General features: G+C 33.8%; 3 protein-coding genes across 18 annotated transcripts; 2 read left to right on the plus strand and 1 right to left on the minus strand.

Annotated features, from left to right (window-relative positions):
- Window positions 1-148: 148 nt before the first annotated feature.
- Window positions 149-18,314, plus strand: LOC120777523 (JNK-interacting protein 3). Of its 16 annotated transcripts, none has more exons than XR_005705514.1 (19): window positions 923-1,018; window positions 3,395-3,415; window positions 6,852-7,088; window positions 7,180-7,335; window positions 7,397-7,554; window positions 7,697-7,938; window positions 8,185-8,289; window positions 9,668-9,703; window positions 10,196-10,213; window positions 11,787-11,844; window positions 11,907-12,085; window positions 12,160-12,385; window positions 12,461-13,221; window positions 13,282-14,164; window positions 14,234-14,451; window positions 14,516-14,710; window positions 15,082-15,148; window positions 15,435-15,695; window positions 17,560-17,646. XR_005705514.1 is itself a non-coding variant. In XM_040108898.1 (18 exons), exons 1-18 carry the CDS (start codon window positions 923-925, stop codon window positions 17,561-17,563), a joined length of 3,660 nt encoding a protein of 1,219 aa, XP_039964832.1. In that variant the 3' UTR covers window positions 17,564-17,649. The 16 variants fall into 16 exon arrangements, 14 of the variants coding, with proteins under 14 accessions (XP_039964829.1, XP_039964826.1, XP_039964827.1 ...); XR_005705515.1 differs by having other exon boundaries at window positions 15,451-15,695; XM_040108898.1 differs by lacking the exon at window positions 15,435-15,695 and having other exon boundaries at window positions 17,560-17,649.
- A 493-nt stretch (window positions 18,315-18,807) lies between these two features.
- LOC120777525 (tRNA-specific adenosine deaminase 1) lies at window positions 18,808-21,489 on the minus strand. The gene is made up of 2 exons (XM_040108906.1): window positions 20,414-21,489; window positions 18,808-19,680 (listed from the first exon to the last, which is right to left on the minus strand). Exons 1-2 carry the CDS (start codon window positions 21,412-21,414, stop codon window positions 19,362-19,364), a joined length of 1,320 nt encoding a protein of 439 aa, XP_039964840.1. The 5' UTR covers window positions 21,415-21,489; the 3' UTR covers window positions 18,808-19,361.
- A 121-nt stretch (window positions 21,490-21,610) lies between these two features.
- LOC120777527 (transmembrane protein 43 homolog) lies at window positions 21,611-23,353 on the plus strand. Its single transcript, XM_040108909.1, has 5 exons — window positions 21,611-21,846; window positions 21,911-22,134; window positions 22,253-22,625; window positions 22,686-22,905; window positions 22,967-23,353. Exons 1-5 carry the CDS (start codon window positions 21,751-21,753, stop codon window positions 23,176-23,178), a joined length of 1,125 nt encoding a protein of 374 aa, XP_039964843.1. The 5' UTR covers window positions 21,611-21,750; the 3' UTR covers window positions 23,179-23,353.

Here is a 23,353-nt window from a genome sequence, read left to right on the forward strand (position 1 = left end):
AAACTGTGAGAGGAAATTTTAAAGAAAATATATGATTATTTTAAATGACGTCTACTAATTTTTTTTATAATTTTAGTCATTATTTTAGAAATGTCAGTAATATATTTGTATACCATACTTTACATAACTTACCCTATATTTTTTACATTAACTGTGCATCACTGGTTGCCTGCTGTCAAATGAAAAGAAATAATGCAAGAATGTCAGACTCATAAGACAATTAGAAAAATTTTCACGCTAGCTATTTGTATCAGACAAATTTTGTGCATCATAAAAATCCAATTAGTTTTATAAAAACGGAATCAAACGAAATAAATCATACAAATTTTTAAAGAATATTAATGAAAGCATAAAAATGTGATAAGTGAGGTTCATCATAATAGAGAAAAGTGAAAAAAATCTAGTCAAATAATGAAATGACAATCGGGAAAAAAGAAGGGAAGGCGAAATATTGCGCTGTCTAATTTCATTCATAATTGGAAAAATAAAATTTGCAAACTCAAACTATTAACAATTCATGTTAAGCAAAAAATGAAAAGTAGAAAGTGATAACTAAAATAAAAATACTTTTCCTCCATAAAAATAAATATATGTATGTGTTTGGTAATAGTATTAGTGCTTGTGAGGAGTTGTGAAGTGTGGAAAATCGACGTTGTGGGTGGTGGGTCCAAGGCGAGCTGTTGGAAAGGGCGTCGTCGTAGTGGTTAGAGATTACATTGTGGACAAGTCAGACACCACTTTCCCACTCCCACACATTCTTTCATTTCCGCCTTATAATATACCAGTGGCATGTCGTATTGTGTCTCAATAGTGTAAATCGCTTGAAAAAAAGTATGCAGAAAGTAAAAGTTGGATTAAGAAATCACAATTAAACTGTGCCGCGTAAATTTTCCTTAGCATAAATAATAAATTAGAAGTCACAATGGACGACGACACAATGCTCAACAATCACGGTCCTCAGCCTGGTGCTGAGACAGTTTATGGCACCGAGGATAACAATATGGTCATGTCAGAAAAGGTGTGTAAACAATATAAAATTAAATTTAAATACGGATCAAACAAATCAGTATTTCTATCAATAAGGCTGTATATTATATATGACGTATGTGGCTATTGTTATATTATATACCTAATGTTAAATTGTGAAAAGATAGAAATAGAAAATCTGCATTTATTTCATAAATGCCACGTTGCAATTTATTATGAAAACTTTTTCAGTGAATATACGTACATACAAGTAAATATAGTACACACATTTATTTATACAACGTTATTTCGATCTAGTTTTGAATGCCATTACGTATAACTTTTAAATCAAAAGTGTCTTAATAATGATTTCATTCAAAAGACCTTGGTTCTACTTGTATTTTAGATTAAATTAATAGTAAATGCTTGTTCATAGTCTGAAAAGTCTACTATACTATCAAAATGTATTTATTATCAAAGTTAAACATCTATTAACTAAATTTTTAACTAAAGTTATGAGCCCTATACCATGCACTTCCACATTTTTATAAACCTACTTATGTAGGCATGTGTGAATTTGTAACGTGTCAATGTACATAAATTGGTCATTGACATTGTGTTATTTAGTTTAGTTACTTCTGTCTTTTGGCAAGTCACATTAGAATCAATAAACCTCACTTCGTACACTATGAAAATAGTGTGTCACACGTCTCACACATATTTATATAAAGTATTTTAAATATTTATACATACATAAATAAAAGGAATTATATCAGTTTATATTTATTAGGTTTAACATTTTTTCAACTTTTTTTATTTCCTTCCAACATTTGTAGCCAAATCGGTAAGGCTTACATATGTGGAGAGTTACCGTTAATAAGACATGATTAAGCATTTTATTGATTTCGTATTACATCAACCGCTGACATATGTATGTACATATGTATATTGATTTTGTTTGTAACCCACTGGGTTCAGTCCGTGTTTACACTAGTACATATGTACATGTTTGCATGCTTTGCTTTGATATCGCTATGCTATTTAGCGTGCTGTTTTTATTCTTTTTAACCCCAAGTGGTCGTCATTGATTTTTTAGAGCGTTTTCAATAAATAAATATATGTAAATGTATTTATGCAATTTTGATTAGACACATAGGATAAAATACAATCATAAATAATATGAATATTTTGTTTTTTTATTTTTTGTTATTTGTTTTTTTGCTATTAGTTTTACATAACATTTGCTCTATCCAACAAAATAGAGAGATAGAGGATTGTTTTTGTTTTAAAATTGTATCCTTCGAACTTTCAATAAAAAACAACCAGCATGTTATCATGTTGACAAAATGTCAGAAAAGTGTCATGTCTACATAATATAAAGTTCGACAAATTAGGTTGTCAATATCGTATTTGTGTGCTTTAAAATTCATGTTCTTTTGTACTAATTCGCTAACAATGTTTATAATGAGCTAAGTTGACGTTTGACAAACGTTATGGGGTTAAGTATTACTACACAGTTTATGCACTTCCATATATATAGTAAATGTGTAGTATTTATGCACATGGACAAACAAAATTTTGAGTGCAATTATTTTCTGAATACTATGTATAATAGATAGCCTTAAACACCCTTACAGGAAGCAAAACAGACAAGATATATTTGGTAATAGCATTATAATTGCTAAAAAATCGTTTACTTTTTGTTGCAATATTTTTAATGATATTCCAAGCTTGTTAGCGGAGCGTTGGAGAAAATGAACAGGAATAATTACGTTTAAAGTCTATTCAGTCGTCAAGTCACTGAAACTTCTAATTATCAATATTTACAATAAATGAAATCATAAACTAAGATTAAGTAATATTAAATACAATAAAGTGTTTGCAATGAAATTTGTTAGCTTTTTCTTTAATTCTTCTATGAGAAATACGTTGAGAATTACAGACTTAGTGAGTATAATAATTGATACTTTTTTCCACATTGTATAATAATACACATTTGCGTTGGACATTCGATACTAATGTAAAAAGGCAAAGGTCACATTATATTTACAATTACGTAGAAGTTAATTTAATTCTTCGGTCAAAAATAAAATGTACAATACAGTCTCTTCAAAAACCAACATAATGTATAATACAACTCTTAAAAATATTGACAAACTTTAAATTTTTTCAAAATACATAAATATTTACATACATATATAATCACTCTTAGATATATAGTATTGCCAAACTTTTATTTTTTTCCAAAATACCTACCCAGAAGAATGGGTTAAAATTTTGAATAATCTGTTTTTTTATTTTGGTTATTGATTTCTACTATTTTTTCTTTCTTCCAACCACTGTACATGTATGTATGTATAAGTTTAACGAAAAATTTCATTAAAGTCAAAATTTAATTTTTGCATTATTATTTTCTTTTCTTTTTCAGAATGAACAGGTTGTGAGCATCGTGAGTTTATTACTTTTAGTATTGATTTATTGTTTCTTATTTCTCTTTATTAAACGTTGAAATTAATTATTGTTTAGTTTATAATTCTGCATTTAGGTATTAGTTTTAATTAATGTATGTATTATCATGGTTTTTCATTTGTGTGTTTCCAATCTTTATGTTATGTTTGTTAGTTTTATGTAAGTAAGTATGTACATTTAAATGTGTAAATAGGTATCTTAATTATATTTATATGCCTCACCATCGCTTAACCTTTTAACATTAACATATGTACATATGTATGTACATGCATGCATAAATATTGAGAAATATATTTAGTATAAAATGAGGTTAGACTCATAAGCATAAGTATAGGATGCATATTAGCAGTTAATAATGTCAAAAAATTTTAGGAACTACAAAGTTGGAGGCCGTACCCGCCTATTCAATCTCCTTTCATTCGGAAAGTAGCAGCATGTTCTGCTATAAGAGTTAACCAAATAGGTGGTTGAAACCGAAAGTGTTACGTAACATGCGATAAAAATGTGCCTGCCCTATACCAATATATGCCACAGCTGCAAGCTACATGCTAATTGGAAAATCGTTTCTTACGTCTCTGTGAATGCCCAGTTCTATCATCATATCAGGAACCAAACCTTGAATGTCTGTCTGCAGCAAGCATAACGGCTATAAGCAGTTTCAATGAGAATGGTTGAAACGCAGCAATAAAACAAGCTAGAAAGATCATAAAGGCTTTAAGATAGTTTTTGAGTCTGTGAAGGTTGGGTTCAGATTGGAGAAAAATTACGACTCGACATTAATCTTACGACAAAGCCCTTCACCAAAGGCATCGGAATTTTAAGCAGGATGCTATTTAGGCTGTAGTTTACTTCAAAAGAGTTTTTGTTGTGGCAGCGGCAGAAAATATTCCTGAAGTATTTTGAAGGAATGTTGCCACGTTGACAGCCCCTGGTCGGATAAAAATCCGAATACGTTCTGGTTATGAATATGCGACTGTTGTGGGAGCTATTGTCTCGTTTACGCTGCTAACATCAAATATTTGATGCTGTCCACAGTAACTCCCAACCTTTTAAGAAATTCGGCAAGAAAATTTTTTTATTGTAGCGGCAGAAAATATTCCTCATACATACATTTTTGAGGAATTCTACCGGTTTGCCTGTATATTTCCGGATATAAATTCGGGTCCATTCCGGTTGCGTCAAGATATGATATAAAGCAGCCTTTTTTTCTGCCAATTCAAAATCTACAACAACAACCTACGTACGCAAACATTTGTAGACGTGGTTTTCAATTAATTTTTGACGCCATGGTTTTGAATTCCCAAATATGTCTATGCAATATGAAAAGTAAGCTAATCTGTGTTAGCAAGCCGCCCTTGCGATTACGCTGTGCAAGGTCGATTGCGGAATGACTGTAGGTTTTTGTTTGTCTTTTTGTACTGCTTTAATGTATAAGAGTGCTCGAGCTGCTTAAGATAAATACAAGTTAGGAAACTAACCAATGACTTCATGTACCATATGTATGTGTGTATATGACTTCATGTACCATATGTTTGGGTAGTTGTGTATGTATGCATTTTTTTAAACTTTATCATTTCGCCTTTACATCATCGTATTTATATTTTATACATATTTTTTTATTTGCATGTACATTTTAATGTGTGTTTGTATGTGCTTTCATAAAATACTGTGATACGCTTCATGAATCATTCATTACTCGATGAGTAAACCTACCAGACTTCCATTCATTAATTCTTATCGCTGATAAAAATGAAACGGAAGAAAAGCAAGGCGTCACCGACAACGTAATCGGAAGAAATTGGATACCAATCCTCAAATGGCAATATTATTTGTCACTGCAACGCGTTGCTTTTGATTTTGAATTATAAATGCACATATTGTATACATATGTATATAAGTACGGACATACATATACATATATATGTATGTATATGAAAACATGTTAAAATGAGGTTTGTTTTAGATTTTTCTTCGATTATAAATGCGTACGAGTATAGCGAGTAATAAAATAATTAGAAGACTTGTTTCTTCAAAATAAATCGGGACCATTGATAGCGCGTGGCAGTCAGTAAAGTGATGAAGTCATAGCTCAGTTACGCTGTTTCAGGTTCTTTCTGCAGAAATTAAGAAAAAAATGAACTTATAAGCAAGCGAAAATAATATGGGTACATGTACATACATACAAACATATGTATGAGTATATACATAGGTGCTCAATCATTTAATTGTTTCGAGTATTTTTTACTGATAATACTTGGAGTCATGCTGCCTAGTTAAGCTCCTTGATAAGGTAGAGACCGTAATTAGCTACTAGAACTAGGTGCTGGTGGCACAGCCGTAGAGGTTAATGACACTGTTGTAGAGGGACAACTCTGCCGAGTTGACAGTCCTTGGCCAGCTTAAAGTCCGGGAACCGACAGTCGTAGACGCGTTAATGACGCTGTTGTGCGTTGACAGCACAAGACCACATAACTCCCTATGGCTCTTAAGGCTGGTGCAGATCTTAAAATGGCTCCATCCATTGCACGTGTTACACTTAAGCGAAGTGGAATTTAGATGGAGCAGAAGGAACTCCTTCAGGCCCAAGTTGAACTCAATGCCAGCACGGATCAGGAGGGTATAGAGCAGTATGGCTGCTAGGAGTTGCAAAATTGATATTTTACTTATTGATCCAAACAGTACTAAATACTCGATATACTTTACAGCCTTTGGCCGGATAAAATTCGGGTCAATTCAGGTAATGTAGAACCGGTTGTTGTTAGATTTTATAATAGTTCTAGGTTTGACCGTTTTTGTTATATAAATTTTCTCAAGTTCAAAATGTTTGCGTTTAAATTTCTCGTTTTTTTCAAGTACCTCATATATGTATAAACATATATAAAATGTGGGGTCTTACAGATGTTATGCGCTGAGCTATATTGTCAAAAGTGTGCTCAATAATGTACAAAAGGTCCAAATAAAATTACTCAATCCAAATTTAAAAAATGTATTTTTTTACCTTGAAAACCTTATCCCCTCTCCCTTAATAATTCGCATTACTAGCACAAAGTGTCAGGGACCATTCCGGTAACGTAGGACCCGCTGTCATTAAGTTTGTTTTCTATGTGCTTACCTCGTCAAAACACTTTTTTTCTAGATCCATCAAATTTTTTAATATTAATAATATTTTTTATTGAAATATGGACATACGCATATACAGCTATATATATATACAGGGTTGCTAACTGAAATCTTTCATTAGAACTTAAAGTTTTTTTGGAATTTCAGGGTTGAAATATACTTTTTTCAAATTATATATAAGCTCATATGAAAAAGTGCGTTTCGTATTTATCATATTTGCTTTGTTTGATGTTCTTTCCATTTTTTTCAAACTTATTCTGTCCTTACAAACGTTAACCACCGTTTTTCTTCTCTAGGTGCAACAATTAGCTGGTAGTATATATCAAGAATTCGAACGCATGATTAATCGCTATGACGAAGACGTGGTGAAAAATCTTATGCCACTACTGGTGAATGTCTTAGAATGCCTGGATGCATCATATCGCATAAATCAGGAGCAGGATGTTGAATTGGAGCTGTTGCGTGAGGACAACGAACAGCTGGTCACACAATATGAACGCGAAAAGAGTGCACGCAAACAATCCGAACAGAAGGCAAGTATTATATAAATTATAATAATGTAATAATAAATGGCTATAAAGTAGAATTTAAATAATTGAAAACATAATTTTCAAAATTTTGCAGCTGCTGGAATCGGAGGATGTGGCTGAACAAGAGAACAAAGAGCTGGCAAGCCGCTTGGAGTCACTAGAAAGCATTGTGCGCATGCTCGAATTGAAGCATAAAAACAGTTTAGAACATGCGAGCCGTTTGGAAGAGCGCGAAACCGAACTGAAAAAGGTTAGTATGCTTACAATTTCCGTTTACGATTTTACGATTTAATGAAATTTATAAATTTTAGGAGTATAATAAACTGCATGAACGTTATACGGAGCTTTTCAAAAATCATGTTGACTACATGGAACGCACCAAAATGCTCATGGGTTCTACACACTCACAAATGAGTTCGGCTTCGGAGCGCTTAGAAATGAATCGAGCCAGGTTAAATCCAATTGCTCGGTAATACCTAAATTTTATTTGCTTTTCAATTGATGGTGTTTTCTAAATTGTTTTTGTTCACAAAATTTCTTTCAATTTATATGCTACTCATTCAATATCAATATAGTTTTTAATAGTCAACTTGTCATCATGCCTCTTATAGATCATCCGGTCCAGTATCGTATGGATTCGCGTCGCTCGAGAACTCAGCCATGCTAGACACAGAGACAATCTGTAGTGTGGGCAGCAATTCGGATGATTCGGGGCCACCATCATTGCAAAATGAATTGGACAGTTTGCAGACGGTGGAGCGTGCGGCTGAGACGGACACATTACAACACCAGAATCAGGCTACATCACCGCAAAGTGAAACGAGTCCCGCTGTGCCAAATGCACCAGCCAATGGTGAGTGAATTTTTTTTGAATTTGCACAGCTATCTTATGTATTGGTAATAACTGTATTAAAATTGTACTAATTTAATTTTTATTTATCTCTTTAATCTTTTCCTTTTGCTCTATTGTTGTGCATTCGTGTTAACCTCAAATAATTTGAAAAATGATTAACCCTTTCCATTTCCTTTACAAACCAAACCAAAATTTTAAATTTGTAATTTATTATTTTTTGAATAATATTTGAATATGCGCGCGCAGTTGGGCGTTCAACAACCAAAAAGGAGCAACGCTCTGCTAATACCCTATACCAAGAGTTGTCCTTTCAAGATAACGAAGAGAGTGAAGAGCATGAAGTTGTTACAGGTATGTGGGCTAACTTCTTAACATGTATTTACCTCATCTGCTTCACTGTGCCGCGTTGCTGGACACGAGAAAATTTTTATTTAACAAATTGGCTCTTCAAAACCACATCACTATTGTAATTTTATACATTATTGTTCACATATTTAATATTTTCTAAAATGCCTGCATCAATACTAAAACACATCTAATTTAATTCATATAATTAATTATAATTAAAACTATGTGTACATATGTATATACATATCTCTCTATATATACATACATGTATATGTAAATTAGAGTCTCTGTTATTTAATTTTATTTTTTTGCAAACGCCCTTTGAAGTTTCAGTTTTTGCTCTAAAACGACATCCAACGTAAACAAGCTCTTCACTTATGTATGTTCAAATTAAACTGTGCCTAAATCATTTTTTGTCCATATATTTTATAGGGTTTTCAGTTTTTGACTCCAAAACAAATTAACCTACTACTTTGAAAAGACAAATTTATACGAAATTAACATAAAATGTCCTAATGATTTTTTTTTCATAAAACCTTCCTATAAAAGTTATGCGCAGTCAAATTTATGCGTGAAATGTACTATACTCATATAGTACACCATGTCGTATGAGCAACAAAGAGAGTATAAATCAATTGGATGAATGCTTAGTACATTTATGACCATTTCTCCATGCCTGGTAAGCATTAAAGAAGGAGTCTTAGTAAAGTCAACCAGAACTTGACTGACTGGCTGGCTGCTAACCAGATATTGAGAAATCGACCTTTAATTTTTTATAGAAAAATCAAAAATATATTTTTTGTAGAGCAAAAACATTTCTATTAGAATATCACCTTTACTAAATTGTAGATTTACCAGCTTAATGTACATTATAATACCGGATAATCTCATGCTACATGGGAAAATAAATTTAATTTAAGCACGCTTTAAACTGAAAATAAAGAGCTTCTTTACGTCGGACCCTTGTTTTTAGTGCAAAAACTGAAACTTCAGAAACTGTTTACAAATAAATTGACTTGTGAAATAAACAATCTAATATACAAATATATAGTATACATATATTATATGCTTATTGCTACCATATTTACAATATTTATAAATGCTCACATTTGTTCTTTCTTATTATGCGTCTCTGTGCTGCTTGAAATTGCAACAATTTGAAATATCCCTGAAATGCTTGTCTCACGCGCTCCAACACAAAATACGCACATATATATTGCATTTTTAATAATATGCTAAATATAATATACAACAACAACAATATTACTATGCTTTGTGGAAATGTCTTGCAATTTACTACTGTTTGTATGCGCTGATGGCTATGTTCTCTTCCTCTCTCGCACATTTGCTCGCTCTCGTCTGTCTTACCACCCGAACGCAGGAAGCTGGGTGCATCCTGGAGAATATGCTTCTTCGGGTAGGTATCAAGATTCATATATCTATGGATTTATATATGTCACATGTAAATACATTAAACACCAACTAATAACTGTAATCGCCTAAGTTGAAAGTCATCTAAAAAAACTGAATTGGCAACTCATCTAGCCCAGTTGGTGGGTGATAACTTAATTACATATGTAGAATATTTAAAAATCCAACAACAATGTATAACCGAATTCATCATCTCTTTTGTCCTGTTCCTTTCTCAATACTGAATACTCGAAATTTTGTTATCTAAAAAACAAAACATAAATTACAATCGAACGAACGAATATACAATACACGCATGTAAATACGAAAACATATGAAAAAACATTTCACACGGCATTCTTTGGATGGTATTCAAAACGTTTGATTAATTATCATGTTTCGTGCACTCGCTGCTGGATAACTCGAAATGCGTTGTATGAAAAACAAAAACGAACTCTGGTTAATGAAAATCTATTTGCGATTGTTCTCCTTCATAAAGCTAACGACAACTATTTCGGTAAGTTACGGCATATAGCCATTTTCGTATGTACACAGTAAAAGAAGTAGAATACTAGCTCGATGTTATTTCTATTATTGGTAAAATTTCAGTTTTTATTCTTAGCAAATCTAGTTTATGTTAGCAATGTTGGTTTTGGTGGGGTTTGCTTTTGTGTTTAAAAATTTATATTCTATTGTACTATTTAAAATATTATTTTTTTTTAGAAAATTGTCATTCATTATATATTTTTAATCATTTAAAAACATTCACGGAGTCACGACCGATCATGCATCTTTTGCTGATTGTTAAACAAAACTTAGTAAATACCTCTTATGAACAAAAATAAATGCCTAAAATATACGAAATGATATTTATGTTTAAATAATTATTAAAAACCATAAGCACATGATTAGGCCAAGTTTAAAACCGTTCCCACGACAATCGGGTCCGGACCCGGATTTTTTATCTGGTCAAGGACTACCAACTCGGCCCCATTCTTCGCAATTACTTCAAGAATATTTTCTGCCGCTACAACAGCAACAACCCAGTTTAAAATGAAGTAGTAAAACTAAAAAACAAAAGCTTAAACTTCGGTTGCACCAAAACCTTCTCAAATAAAAAACTTTTCCATACAGCTATATGTTGTAGTGGTCCGATCTGAACAATTTTGAAATTTCATGAAGATATCTTACCAAGTTAAAATGTTTGTATGGCAGGAAGAAATAGAGCAGTTCATAAAAATACTTCTTAATGTTAATTGAATTTTTTTTCTTGAAAAATAAAAAAAACCCAGATATATTACAACCGTAATAAGAACAAATTCCAAATTCCAAAAATAATTCCCCGGTGTTAAAATCGAGTTTCAGTCTTCCTGTCGCAAAACCGGCAATTTGCACAAGAAGCTAGGATCATGTTATATAAGGACGGTGGACTACATATTTGAACCTACTGCGGTTATAACCCTCCTTGATGGTATGTGGATCCACCGCCTTGAAGGGGTCAGATAATAGTATGTTAATGGATGTCACGGAGCGGGCGAGCTCATCAGTCAGTTCATTCCCAGCTATACCTTTGTGACCTCCTTATCTAAAAACTCTTTCTCAATAGCGCGAAGGATTCGAAACAGCTTCTTTATTGAGCTTCTGATTTCTTACTAGAAAATACCAGTAATATAGCTTTTACAAAACAATAATAGTATTAAATAAATAAATAAAAATAATTTTGAAAGTTTAATAAAAATTGCATGTACATAAAAACATAGGTAAATTACTAAATATTTGTTATTATTTTGTTTTTTTCTTTAAAAAAAATTTAACTTTTTAAAACGAAAAAGATTTTCATGTTATGTTTTAACCATTTTGCTTTATTAGTTGTTTCCTTTAAACTATTATTTCCTTATTTAACTTAATAAATTTAATAAATTTTTGTTGTAAAAATTAATTTGTTTTTTTTTTTTGCATTTTTAATGCTTAGTTTTTATTTTCGCGCTCTTTCATATCACCAAACATTTACTTAATTCATAATTACGCCGTTAAATATATACATATATTATATTTGTACTTAACACGCTTTTCCTCAAAACTTGTTGCAGGCATGGGCAAAGAAGTGGAAAACCTCATCATGGAGAATAATGAACTCTTGGCAACGAAGTAAGTGCCACAACACACATATATTTGTATTTATATTATAAACAATTTTTGTCCGCCTGCAGGAATGCTTTGAACATTGTTAAGGACGACTTGATTGCCAAAGTCGATGAGCTGACTGGCGAGATTGAGATATTGCGCGAAGAATTGAATGCAATGCAGCAATCGCGCAACAAATTGCGTCAGAAGGTTAGCGAGCTGGAGGAGGAGCTGAAAAAGACAAAGGAACAAGTTAAGCAACAAAGTAAGCGTTTGTTTAAAAGTAATTCCTTTTCTTGGCAAATAAGAGCTAACGGTTGTGTGTGTTGTTGTTTGCAGATGACACTGAACAGGATGAGAACGATGTACCATTAGCTCAACGTAAACGCTTTACGCGCGTGGAAATGGCGATGGTGTTGATGGAGCGCAATCAATACAAAGAACGTCTGATGGAGCTGCAGGAGGCTGTGCGTTTAACAGAGATTTTACGCGCCTCACGCACCGTCGACAATTTGGACAAAAAGTCCAAGCAGAGCATATGGAAATATTTTAGTAGTTTATTTACGTAAGTACCTACTTGCATGGGCATATGTGTGTATATATGAAAATAAAATGTTTTCCTTTTTTCATATGCATGTAGCCCCTCCAATCGCCCGCAGGAGCGCGTCGCTGACGGGCAAGGAGGGGGGCCTATGTTTCGCTACTCCAGCCCAGTTCACAGCCATGGATCCCCCAGTCGAAATAGCGACAATCGCCTTGCCATAACCGGTGCACGCGACAATGCAAATCCACCACCACATCCCGCCAGTGCGGGTCTAGCAAATGCATTGATCACAAAAGACTACTCCGAGGAGGGTACATCAGAACGCGCAAGCGCACGACGGCGCGAACAATATCGACAATTACGTGCACATGTACAGAAGGAGGATGGCCGTTTGCAAGCCTACGGCTGGAGTTTGCCCATAAACAAGACAAATCAAGAGCAACCGAATCGTCACTCTGGCGGTGTGCCGGTACCAGTCTATTGCAATCCTTTAGCCGAAGCGTCGCCGCATATGAAAGTGTTCTGTGCCGCCGGTGTGAATCTTAACGGGGGTTTTACCAAAGATGGACGTTCAGTTATACCGTCGACGTCATCATATGACCCACGTTCTACAGCTAAAATCGCAGAAATTACCAGTCCTACAGCAGAGCACTCAGCCGAGGCGCTCGATCGGCAAATAAATCGTGCGAGTTTGGCCAATTTGGAGCCAGAAACCCAATTATCATCATATGTGTGGATTTGCACGAGCACACATGCGGCGAGCACAGTAACAGTGGTGGATGCTAATCAGTCGGCAGTTGTGCTAGACGCGTTTCCCATATGCGCATCACATATGCTTTGTATTGCCTCTGTGCAAGGTGGGTGCATTATACATCAAGATTTTTGAAAAAGTTTTTAGAAAATATATATTTTTATAGGCGCAGTGGAGAAGGATTACGCGCTGCTCGAGAACTCTGAAGTGGTTAAGGCTGGTGAAATGTTGGAGCGTCCCGGCGAAGGCGCCGAATCATTTGGCAAGGTTGAGTTTGTGCGTGTACGTCCGAAAGCCGATAAGAACAGTAACACCAATAAAAGCGCCCGCGCAGATGAACAGGCAGAGGAGGTGATAGCTATTGAAACGGCTGCGGTTGAGGAGAATGCAAAGGAAGCTGTTGAAAAAACAGCAGACGACACGAAAAACGCGGCCAACGAGCCATTGGGCAATATACAAGAGATTAAGGTGCGACAGGCGCTACCAGGTGCACCACAACGCTTGCAGGACGACGGCAGTGTGACCAGCGCCAAAGCGAACATCAACAATAACAACTTGCAGCCGTCCTTCTCGAAGCCCATCAACCCAATATTGGGTACGAAAAATCGTCAGGATCCGCCAATGACTTCGATTGGGCCGACCATGTGGATGGGCGATCAGGAAGGTTGGCTGTATGTGCATAGTGCTGTAGGTCGCTGGCATGAATGCTTGCATAAGGTTCTCCTGCCCGATGCCGTCCTAGCGATAGTGCATGTGGAGTCGCGCGTTGTTGTGGCCCTAGCTAATGCTCAATTGGCAGTGTTTCGCCGCCAAACAGACGGCCAATGGGATCTGAATAGTTATCACCTGGTAACGCTGGGTGATCGTAATCATTCGATACGTTGTCTCTGTGTGGCTGGCGAACGCATTTGGGCCGCTCACCGCAACAAGATCTATATTGTCGATCCGATCTCACTGAGCATCGTCCACTCGCTGGAGGCGCATCCACGTAAGGAGAGCCAAGTGCGACAAATGGCTGCTACCGGCTCGGGTGTATGGGTTTCCATACGGTGAGTTGTAATTATATATATATATTTTTATATGTGGATATACATTTTTAATATGGTATGTACTTGCAGCTTGGACTCGACACTTCGTTTATACAGTTCGAACACTTTCGAACACAAACAGGATGTGGATATCGAGCCGTACGTTTCGAAAATGCTTGGCACTGGCAAGTTGGGTTTCTCATTTGTGCGCATTACCGCATTGATGGTATCATGCAATCGCTTGTGGATCGGTACCAGTAACGGGGTCATAATTTCGGTGCCATTATCGGAGGGTCAAGGCAAATCAAGTAACATTTTATTATAAAAATGATATGGAGCAGTGCTAAAACGATTGTTTTAACTCTCTTGCAGCTGATCCCAATAGTCAAATACCGTTATGTTGCATGGCCAATGCTCAGCTCTCGTTCCACGGTCATCGTGATGCGGTTAAGTTCTTTGTATCCGTGCCGATGCAGCTACAAAATGGCGGACAACTGCAATTCACCAACAAACGGCCGGATATGCTAGTCATGTGTGGCGGCGAAGGCTACATCGATTTTCGCATAAGTAAGTCATCGCTTTACGTTGACGTATGCCCAATATAGACTGCCAATACTTTATACGATATTTTAGTTTCTAAGCGTGTGTAGAGCGTGTAGTGTGTTTACCAAAAAAGCAGCTAAAATCGCTTCTGCTAGTTGTAGTGTGTGCGCTCTTTCATATTCAGGACTACTCTTATTACACACTTGGAAGGCAACTCTGATTTTCACACTATTTTCCGAATCGATCGTTTCCTCCCTCATACATATATCTAGTTTTATGATTTATATTTATTTATTTAAATTTAAAATATATAATTAGATACATATGTATTTGCGTGAATGCTCTCTTAATTTTTAACTCACAACACTGAATTCAACCTATATTGTTGTCTGCAGGGCAAGAAAAATCCATAACCGATCCTGGTGATAATGAGGCGCATTTGATAGTTTGGAAAGTTGATACGTAAGCCTTTCTTTAAAAAATTTTTATTTCGAATTTGTTTTTGTTGATTTCAAAACAAAAAGAATATTTCGATGTTTTATGTTGTATTTGAAATTTACCTAAAACAAAACTAATCATTTAAAAGTCTAACTAAAATTTACCGCTTAATAATAAAAAAAAAATTAACAAAATTGCTTTTCCAACGCATCTAATTCATTGTTGAAACTTTTTGATATGAAATCATCTACTCCATTTTATATGTTATTTTTTTCTTTATATCTTTTTTGTTTTTTCAAAATTCTTATAGTACATATAATTTGTAGTGATTGAGAGATGTGGATATTGCTACGTACAAATGTGTTGACACAACACAACGCGTTCCCATTGCAGCCGTATACGCACGCGTTAAAGCTAGTAGTTCAAGCTACCAAGCATGCTGTTGCTGTATACGTTGTGATCAGTGAAAAAAATCGTGCCTTAAACTACTATATATTAACTTTAATTCACATGCACAGCGCAGCAAATTCGTTGATGCAACGGCAGTTACCTGATTCAATACCAAAATAAGGTTTTCACATACTTACTTTAAATGCGATTAGTTCTTTTCTTTTTTATGTTTTACGTCTATTTGTTTGTTAAAGAAAACTGTATCCAATTACTACTCTGTCCCCGTTCCTTCTTTATTACTTATCATGCTATGTTTTGTTTAGTTTTGCTATATATGGCTTAAGTGCTAATACAAATTGTTGGTACACAAGTGGTGACAAGTATAACACGCCCAATGTATTGAAGTTTACACCGAGTTCTTCATACACAATTGTTTCTCTATTACAATGACTAAATATTTTGTTGTAGTAGTTTTGTGGAAACACAATTTTTTTTTTGCACTTTTATTTTGTTTTGCTTGTGTTTACATAGTAGCTTTGAAGTATATAATTTAATATATACATATATTTTTAATAATTCTTTACTAACTATTCACATATTTGATATTTATTTAATTTTTCCACTGACTCTTACATATTGATACCCAAGGCTATGGTTAATTTAATATTTCCGCCGTATAACATTATTTATTTGTTGTTGTTACAATAGCAGAAAAGTTACTTAAATAATTTTGACTGTTTTGGACCAGATGAAAATTTGTGTAAATTCTGGTTACGTAGACACGACGGTCGTTTTTGTCAGCTCCCACTTATATGTACATAGTGCTAATGTTTTTCTTAAATTTTAAAATTTTGCCCAAGACAAGCATTTAATTTATCAAAAGGTATATGAAGTGTAGATGGTACATTGAAAATGCCATCAAAAAGTTATCCATTGCAGACAATCAGAGGTGTGGCTTATAGTAACTTGACGCTAAATTATCTTTAGATTCTGAATAGTTTGTCACACTCAGAAATAAATGATCAGCATGACGAGCTGAGTGGATTTAGCCATGTCCGACTGTGTGATTGTCTGTATATACGCGAACTACTTCTTCAGTTTTTGAGATAACGTTCTGAAATTCTGTACACATCCTTTTCTCTCCAAGAAGTCGCAACTGAACGATACAAATAAAGTTCTTGTTTGGAAAACTTTCTTTAATTTGTGAAGGGTATTTTACTTCGGTGCAACTAAAGTTAACTTTTTTCTTCTTCATATGTAATTTTTATGTGACGACTCGTATTATCCATATCGCTGAAATAACGAACATTGACTAAAACCATTGAAATATGTATCTATAAATTATAAAACGTATAGACAGTCCTGAAAACCCGAAATGTTTTATAACAGTCAGAAATGCAATCCGAGGTTTCATTTTGGATGAACTTAGGATGTCTAATTATTAAAAAAAAAATGCGAAATCCACCGTATAAATAGAGATTAAAGTTTTTAGATCTTTGAAAGAAAGAAAAAATGTTAAAGCAGTATTCTTAGTTAGTCTATCGGTTGAGTTATTAAATTAATTTTACTATTATTATTAATATTATTTATCGAATATTTGAAGGCATACCTTTAAAGATTTATTTATTTTGATTTCCTACTATTGGGTTACAAGTCAAAGCTTTTGTTTTTTTTTGTAGTTGTAATATTAACACACTTCACATAGTTTGTTCTCAATCATTCGTCTGCACTTTGTTTCTTTCTGAACAACTAACGCTTTACTGCTTTAAGTAGTTTGGGGTGAGCACATGCGTTTACATACTTTTAAGTCAATTTCTAATGTGTAATCGCAAGAAACATTTATTATATACCTGCATTACCCATTACATACAACTATGTGGCTGTCAGGTGTACCCGTTACAAAAGGCTTTCAGCACACCTGCTTTTTAAGTATTTTGCAAGCGAAGCTTAAACATTTTTTACTAAACAAATTATAACTATTCTTTGATTTTTCATAAATAATGTATGAAAGTTTGGCATACTCATTTACACTTTGCAATTTACAGATGACAATGATATGGAAAACAGTATTCAACTGGAGGCGAATCAAACGATTGAGAATCGCGGCGACAAGAGTTATTTAATTGTGTGGCATGTTAGTCAACGCTAGTTTTTAAGTCCGTACACGTTTAGGAAAAGTGGCTAGTGGTTATATTCTTAACTCGATTATTAACTAGTTGCATTGCAAGCGATTGGAGGCAAACAAAAAAAATAGTACATATAATATATGATTAATTTCTTATTTAATCAGAGTATGCAAATGATAATCCCAGCAAAAAGTTTAAAAAAATATATATTGTATGTATTGAAAGTATAGCAAAGATTAAATAATTGATATGAGATTGTATAGTAAATATTTTGTTTGGACTTAGCTTTGCATTGGTAAACATTTCGGCTTGCATATTTACTATGAATTCGTAAAGAGTGTGCCTATTTACGGGCGAATTTTAGGAGCTAGATACTTGAATGTCTTACCGTTAACTTTTTTAAATTTCTGCTTTCAATTTATACACAAAAAATTGTATGTGTTGGTGTAGCTTAGGCATTACGTACAGTGATAAAACTCAAATCGGTCGAGTAAACCATATATATAAACAAAAAACTAACCAAAAAGACGTTTAAACGTTTTACTTACTTACATGTAATTAGTTTATAGGCACATTAAGACCTCAATCAAGTATGACATAATTAAATATACATATATACGTATGCTTATTGACAGTAGATTTCTATGTTTTAATCAAATAAAATTTACAACTTATACCGAGGTATGTTCTTTTTTTGTTATTTTTTTTCTGCTATCCCTACAAAGTATATAAGAGAAAATAACAATAATAAAATAAAAAAACAATTAATAAATGACATAATTTTGACAAATATAAGAGTTCTTGAATTTGAAATTATTTGTGGAAGCAAATTATTCAAATTATTTACTTGGAAATACCATATTTAGCGAGTAAAAATATTTGTCTGTGGGGCCTTTTACATAGTAGCGCTAATAGATTTATTATTTTATTAATTTTTTATGCTTTTATGATGACGACTTTGTAAAAATATTAATTTTATTTGTCAATAGCATTTTCTATGTTTTAATAATTTCGTTAACTTCCTTTGGAGTTGTGTTATTTCTATTTTACGTATACTTTTTATGCATGTATGTGCTTAGTTTTATTTGTTAAACTCGTTCGTAAGCGTCTATATAATTAACGAAATTGTATCTATTTTAAATTGATTACATTTCAATAAAACCAAAATTTCAAAATGATTTCGTTTGTCAACTCTTTATTTGGAGGTTAAGTATATTCCACGCCAAACAACACCAAAAATTCACACAAATCGAAATAAATATTTTACGGTGTTTGTCATAATTATAATTAAAACCATGCAAAGGCGCATAATAAAAAATAACTATGATTGTAAAAAATAAGTAAAAATGTATTTGAATATAGTCAATATAAATAAACAACTATATTTGTGCTTTTAAATGTGAACCGTTTGCGTTAAATAAAAAACAAAAAAATTATGCTTATTGCACAACAGCTTGTATTAAACAAAGTATAGGCGTATGTGTGTATTAACATATTGAAAATTATATACATACATAGCTTTGTGTTGCAAATTGATGTTCCGAATATTAAAAAAAAAAAATATTAAATTAAATCTATTTCAGCTAAGGGTAAGCAAAATTTGTACATAATAATATTTATACAGTTGAACCATTATATCACAAATATAGCTATTATTACATACATACACACATCCAATATTTATTGACATTATATATATAAATAAATGACTTGAACATATTTCAATCGAGTGGGCGTATTTTTAAACTAAATGACTTAAAATTCGGTATTTTCTCAATCCATTGTAAAAAGTAGTTTTGTTTAGCCAGGGTCCAAGCCGTTTGATACTCTCTTGCTAATTTTTTGTATTCACAGTATTTGTAATTTTCAAGGTTTTCGAGATCGATTAGATATTTTTGTCTCAGTTTCGGCTCCACTCTTAATATATCCACATATTCAAGCAATAGGTTGTATTTACTAATTTTTACTGCAGCTTGTAGTGTGCCAAACATTTTTCTTGTAACACCTTGTTTACGACCATTTACTGAGACTTCATAAGGTCTACAAAGGATACAAAATTATTATTATTGGTATAATATCAATTAAAAAAAAACAACAAAACACTTAATTTCACTACACAAATTAAAACTTCATAAATTAAAATGTTTCAAGAACTTGATTTTGAACTGACAGTTTTTATGGCACATACATATATGCTAAACTGTTTCGATCTGAACAATTTATTCGGAGATTTTAACCTTGCCTTGGACAATAATACATTTCGAATTTTGTGAAAATACATACATATATTCTATAATAAAAAAAATACAAGAACTTGATTTTGATAGTTCGGTTTGTATGGTAAATATAGTGGTCCGATCTGAACAATTTGTTCGGAAATTAAACCAATGTTTTAGATAATAATTTATCCAAAATGTCGTGGAGATATATCGGCAGATATACAAGTTTTCCATACAAGGACTTGCTTTTGATCGAACACTGTGTATGACAGTGTTATTATGGACTGATCTGAACAATTAGTTCGAAAATTATACTTAAACAATAATTAATGCCAAATTTCGTAAAAATATCTTGTTAAATAAAAAAGTTTTCATACAAGAACTTAATTTTGATAGTTCATGGTATGGTGATCCGGTATCGCTGATTCCGACAAATGAGAAGCTTCTTGGGGAAAAAGAACGAGTGTATGACAGACGGACATAGATCTACTGTGCTTCTTTCTGGGTGTTACAAACTTCTTAGCTACGCCCTGTTCAGGGTATAACTAACTTACTTTAAATCTAGAGGAATGTCGCACCATGATATACAAGTTGCAGCTGGATTTTTTCGGTTGTCGTTTTCAACATATTCAAACTTAACGGTTTCACTGAACCTTATTGTTGGCTTGTGAACATTAAATCTGGTAGATTTAAATTCATTGTCAATAAAGCGCTCATATATTGCACGTCTGATTGCTGGCTCATTTTTTGCACCGCCAACAAAATTCAGTGTTTCAAAATAAATAGGTTGCGCTAGTAATGTGTCTAACAAAGCTCCTTGCACACCAAACACATTCCAACGCGCCAGCTTATCGCTACATGACATAGATTGAGTGCGGTCCCCACGGCCAGGTTTCGTTCTTACGGCGCCGATTTTTTGTTGCATTGCATCCTGTTCATCTGTTAAACCAATTAATTTCGCACCTGTGTAGACAGTATCCTTTTTACATGCCTGTAAGATAGCACCCACATTATCATCGCCGTTGGGTGCATAACCTTCTTTTTCATCATTTCCATTATTCATTTTTCGTTTTTTCTGTTTTGGTTCAGTAGGCGCATCATTAATATTACGCTCTTCTTTTGTACTTTTTTCTTCAATAGCTTCGTTTCGAATACAAGCGTCACCGCAAGGTGTCTGTGTACTAACGAAATGAAAACTTAGTTCTGCTCGTAATCGAAAGCAAACGTTTTCATTATCCCACTGGAAAACACTATCATCCCTGTGTTCTTTTACACGCTTCAAAAGATAGTAAATATAGCGAAGAAGTGCACGTCTAGCCAGTACTTCAGCATGCGAGTCATTTAGGATGAAACCCTGATAACAACGTTTTGTATGGCCTACACACTTGGTGCCACATCCTATAGCTACGACTTTAGATATACCTTTTGCAGTATCGTGCATTAGTATGGCAGAAAGGATTGTCCACTCGTTCGTGGCGGGTTTTCCAGTTTTTGGTAATCGCCTAAATTCCTTGAACACCAAATCTGCAAGTTCTTCCGCCGAAGGTAAAACCATATTGTTCGATATATATAACAATATTTTTTATGTTTAAAGTTACTTAGGCAAAAGAGTGGAATAATATTCTAACTATTGTTAATAAACACCACCACCGGTTTACCCACAGTTATTTACATACCAAACAGCTACTCGTCACTCAAAATCAGCTGTTACACATTTGACCTCCCTGTCTTCCCTTTGCAAGGTATTTCGCATTTTGTCAGAAGAAGACTTCAGAATTAGCAATAATATAATCACTTATTTTAGAGGAACCATATACCACTATTATATTAAACATTAAGATGAAATGTTTCATTTATCTCTGAGAAATAAGTGTGTGTAGAGCGTTTAGTAATGGCGCTTTTGGAGGCCTTCCGGTCAAATTGGCTAATAGCTACTTTTGGCTGTATACTTTTTACTGGAGGATTATGCGTACTCTCCTGGAATGAAGTAAATTCACCATGCTAACTTGATGTTAAATTTAACAACAAATTTATAATTTTGGTAATTATAGGGACGAGCTGTGCACACAATTTTATCTCTTGATGAAGCACTTGATGATGCAATAACTTTGGATCCTAATGAAGAGTTGGAGTACAATTACAATGGTCGGATAGTACATATGACTGGATCTATAGTGATTGGAGAACCACTTACAGAACCAGACTACAACATACAAATCCTTGCCGTAAAATTGAAGCGTCGGGTACAAATGTTTCAATGGGTGGAGGAGTCAATGTGAGATCAGTTATAGTGAATCTGACAAAAGTATAGTTTTAAGTGTAGAAACTCGCAAAACGCCTATTACGGAATTTTTTTTATAGAATCATATATAAATAATCGCTTTTCTTCACAGGGAACACAATTATGGGGAAAGTGTTGCATCTGTGCAAACAGAAAGTCGTACATACTATTACTATACCGAGTGGCGTGACAAATTAATTGACTCCCGTAATTTTTACATACGCACGGGACATCAAAATCCTGATCGATTTCCTATAGAAAGCCAAACACAAGTTGCTGACGCGGTCTTCATTGGCAAGTACGAACTGGGTAACGAAATCAAGAATAAATTTACAAACTACGTGGAATTGACTTCCGATACAAGGCCAGACGATCCTACAATTAAAATGCATTTAGGGCTATATTACCACACAAACGATGTTTTTAATCCAGAAATAGGCGACATACGTTTACTATTTTCGTTTGCTGGAATGGAGGGCGAAATGGTAAGTAAAAGAAACAATTGCAGTTGCTATATATTAAATATAAATACATATTTATTTTAGTACACTGTAGTAGGAAAATTGATGAATAACAAAATATTGCCATATCGAACCAGTCGAGGCGTTGATATACTGCTTGTATATAGCGGCGAACTCGGACTTGCGGAAGTTTTTAAGCGAGAACATCACGCGCAACGGCTTACTACGTGGGGCTATCGCTTTATGGGTTGGGTTTTGGTGTTCTTTGGTGTTACGTGTACATCCAAGCTATTACATATTATGTGTAAGTATTTTCAAAATGTAAGATTTATGAATAAAAAAAATATTGTATATTGTTCCCCCAGTAAGCCGTATTGCTTTCCTCGCTGTCTTAGCGCCGGATCCACAGTTCCCCGTTGGTGCTAATATCATGTTATCATTGTCCCTTGCACTAATTATAGCCTCAATTGCGTGGATCCTGCATCGTCCAATGATTGGTGCCAGCTTGTTGTTTGCCGCGGCATCACCATTTTTGTGGTGCGCTCGTAGTATGTCAAATTATCAACGCGTCAACTAAAAATGAATGTAAAACTTACGGAGAAAACTGGCGTAACGGTATAGTTTATTTTAATAAATTACGTACTTCTCTGCTAGTCATTAGAATAATTGTTTAATAAAAACATTTTTAGTTTATGTATGTAAATATATTGACAAAATGACTTAATTAAAAAACGTTTTGATAACAAATTCAA

The sequence above is a fragment of the Bactrocera tryoni genome, chromosome 5, assembly GCF_016617805.1.
Source record: "Bactrocera tryoni isolate S06 chromosome 5, CSIRO_BtryS06_freeze2, whole genome shotgun sequence".
Classification (NCBI taxonomy): Eukaryota; Metazoa; Arthropoda; class Insecta; order Diptera; family Tephritidae; genus Bactrocera; species Bactrocera tryoni.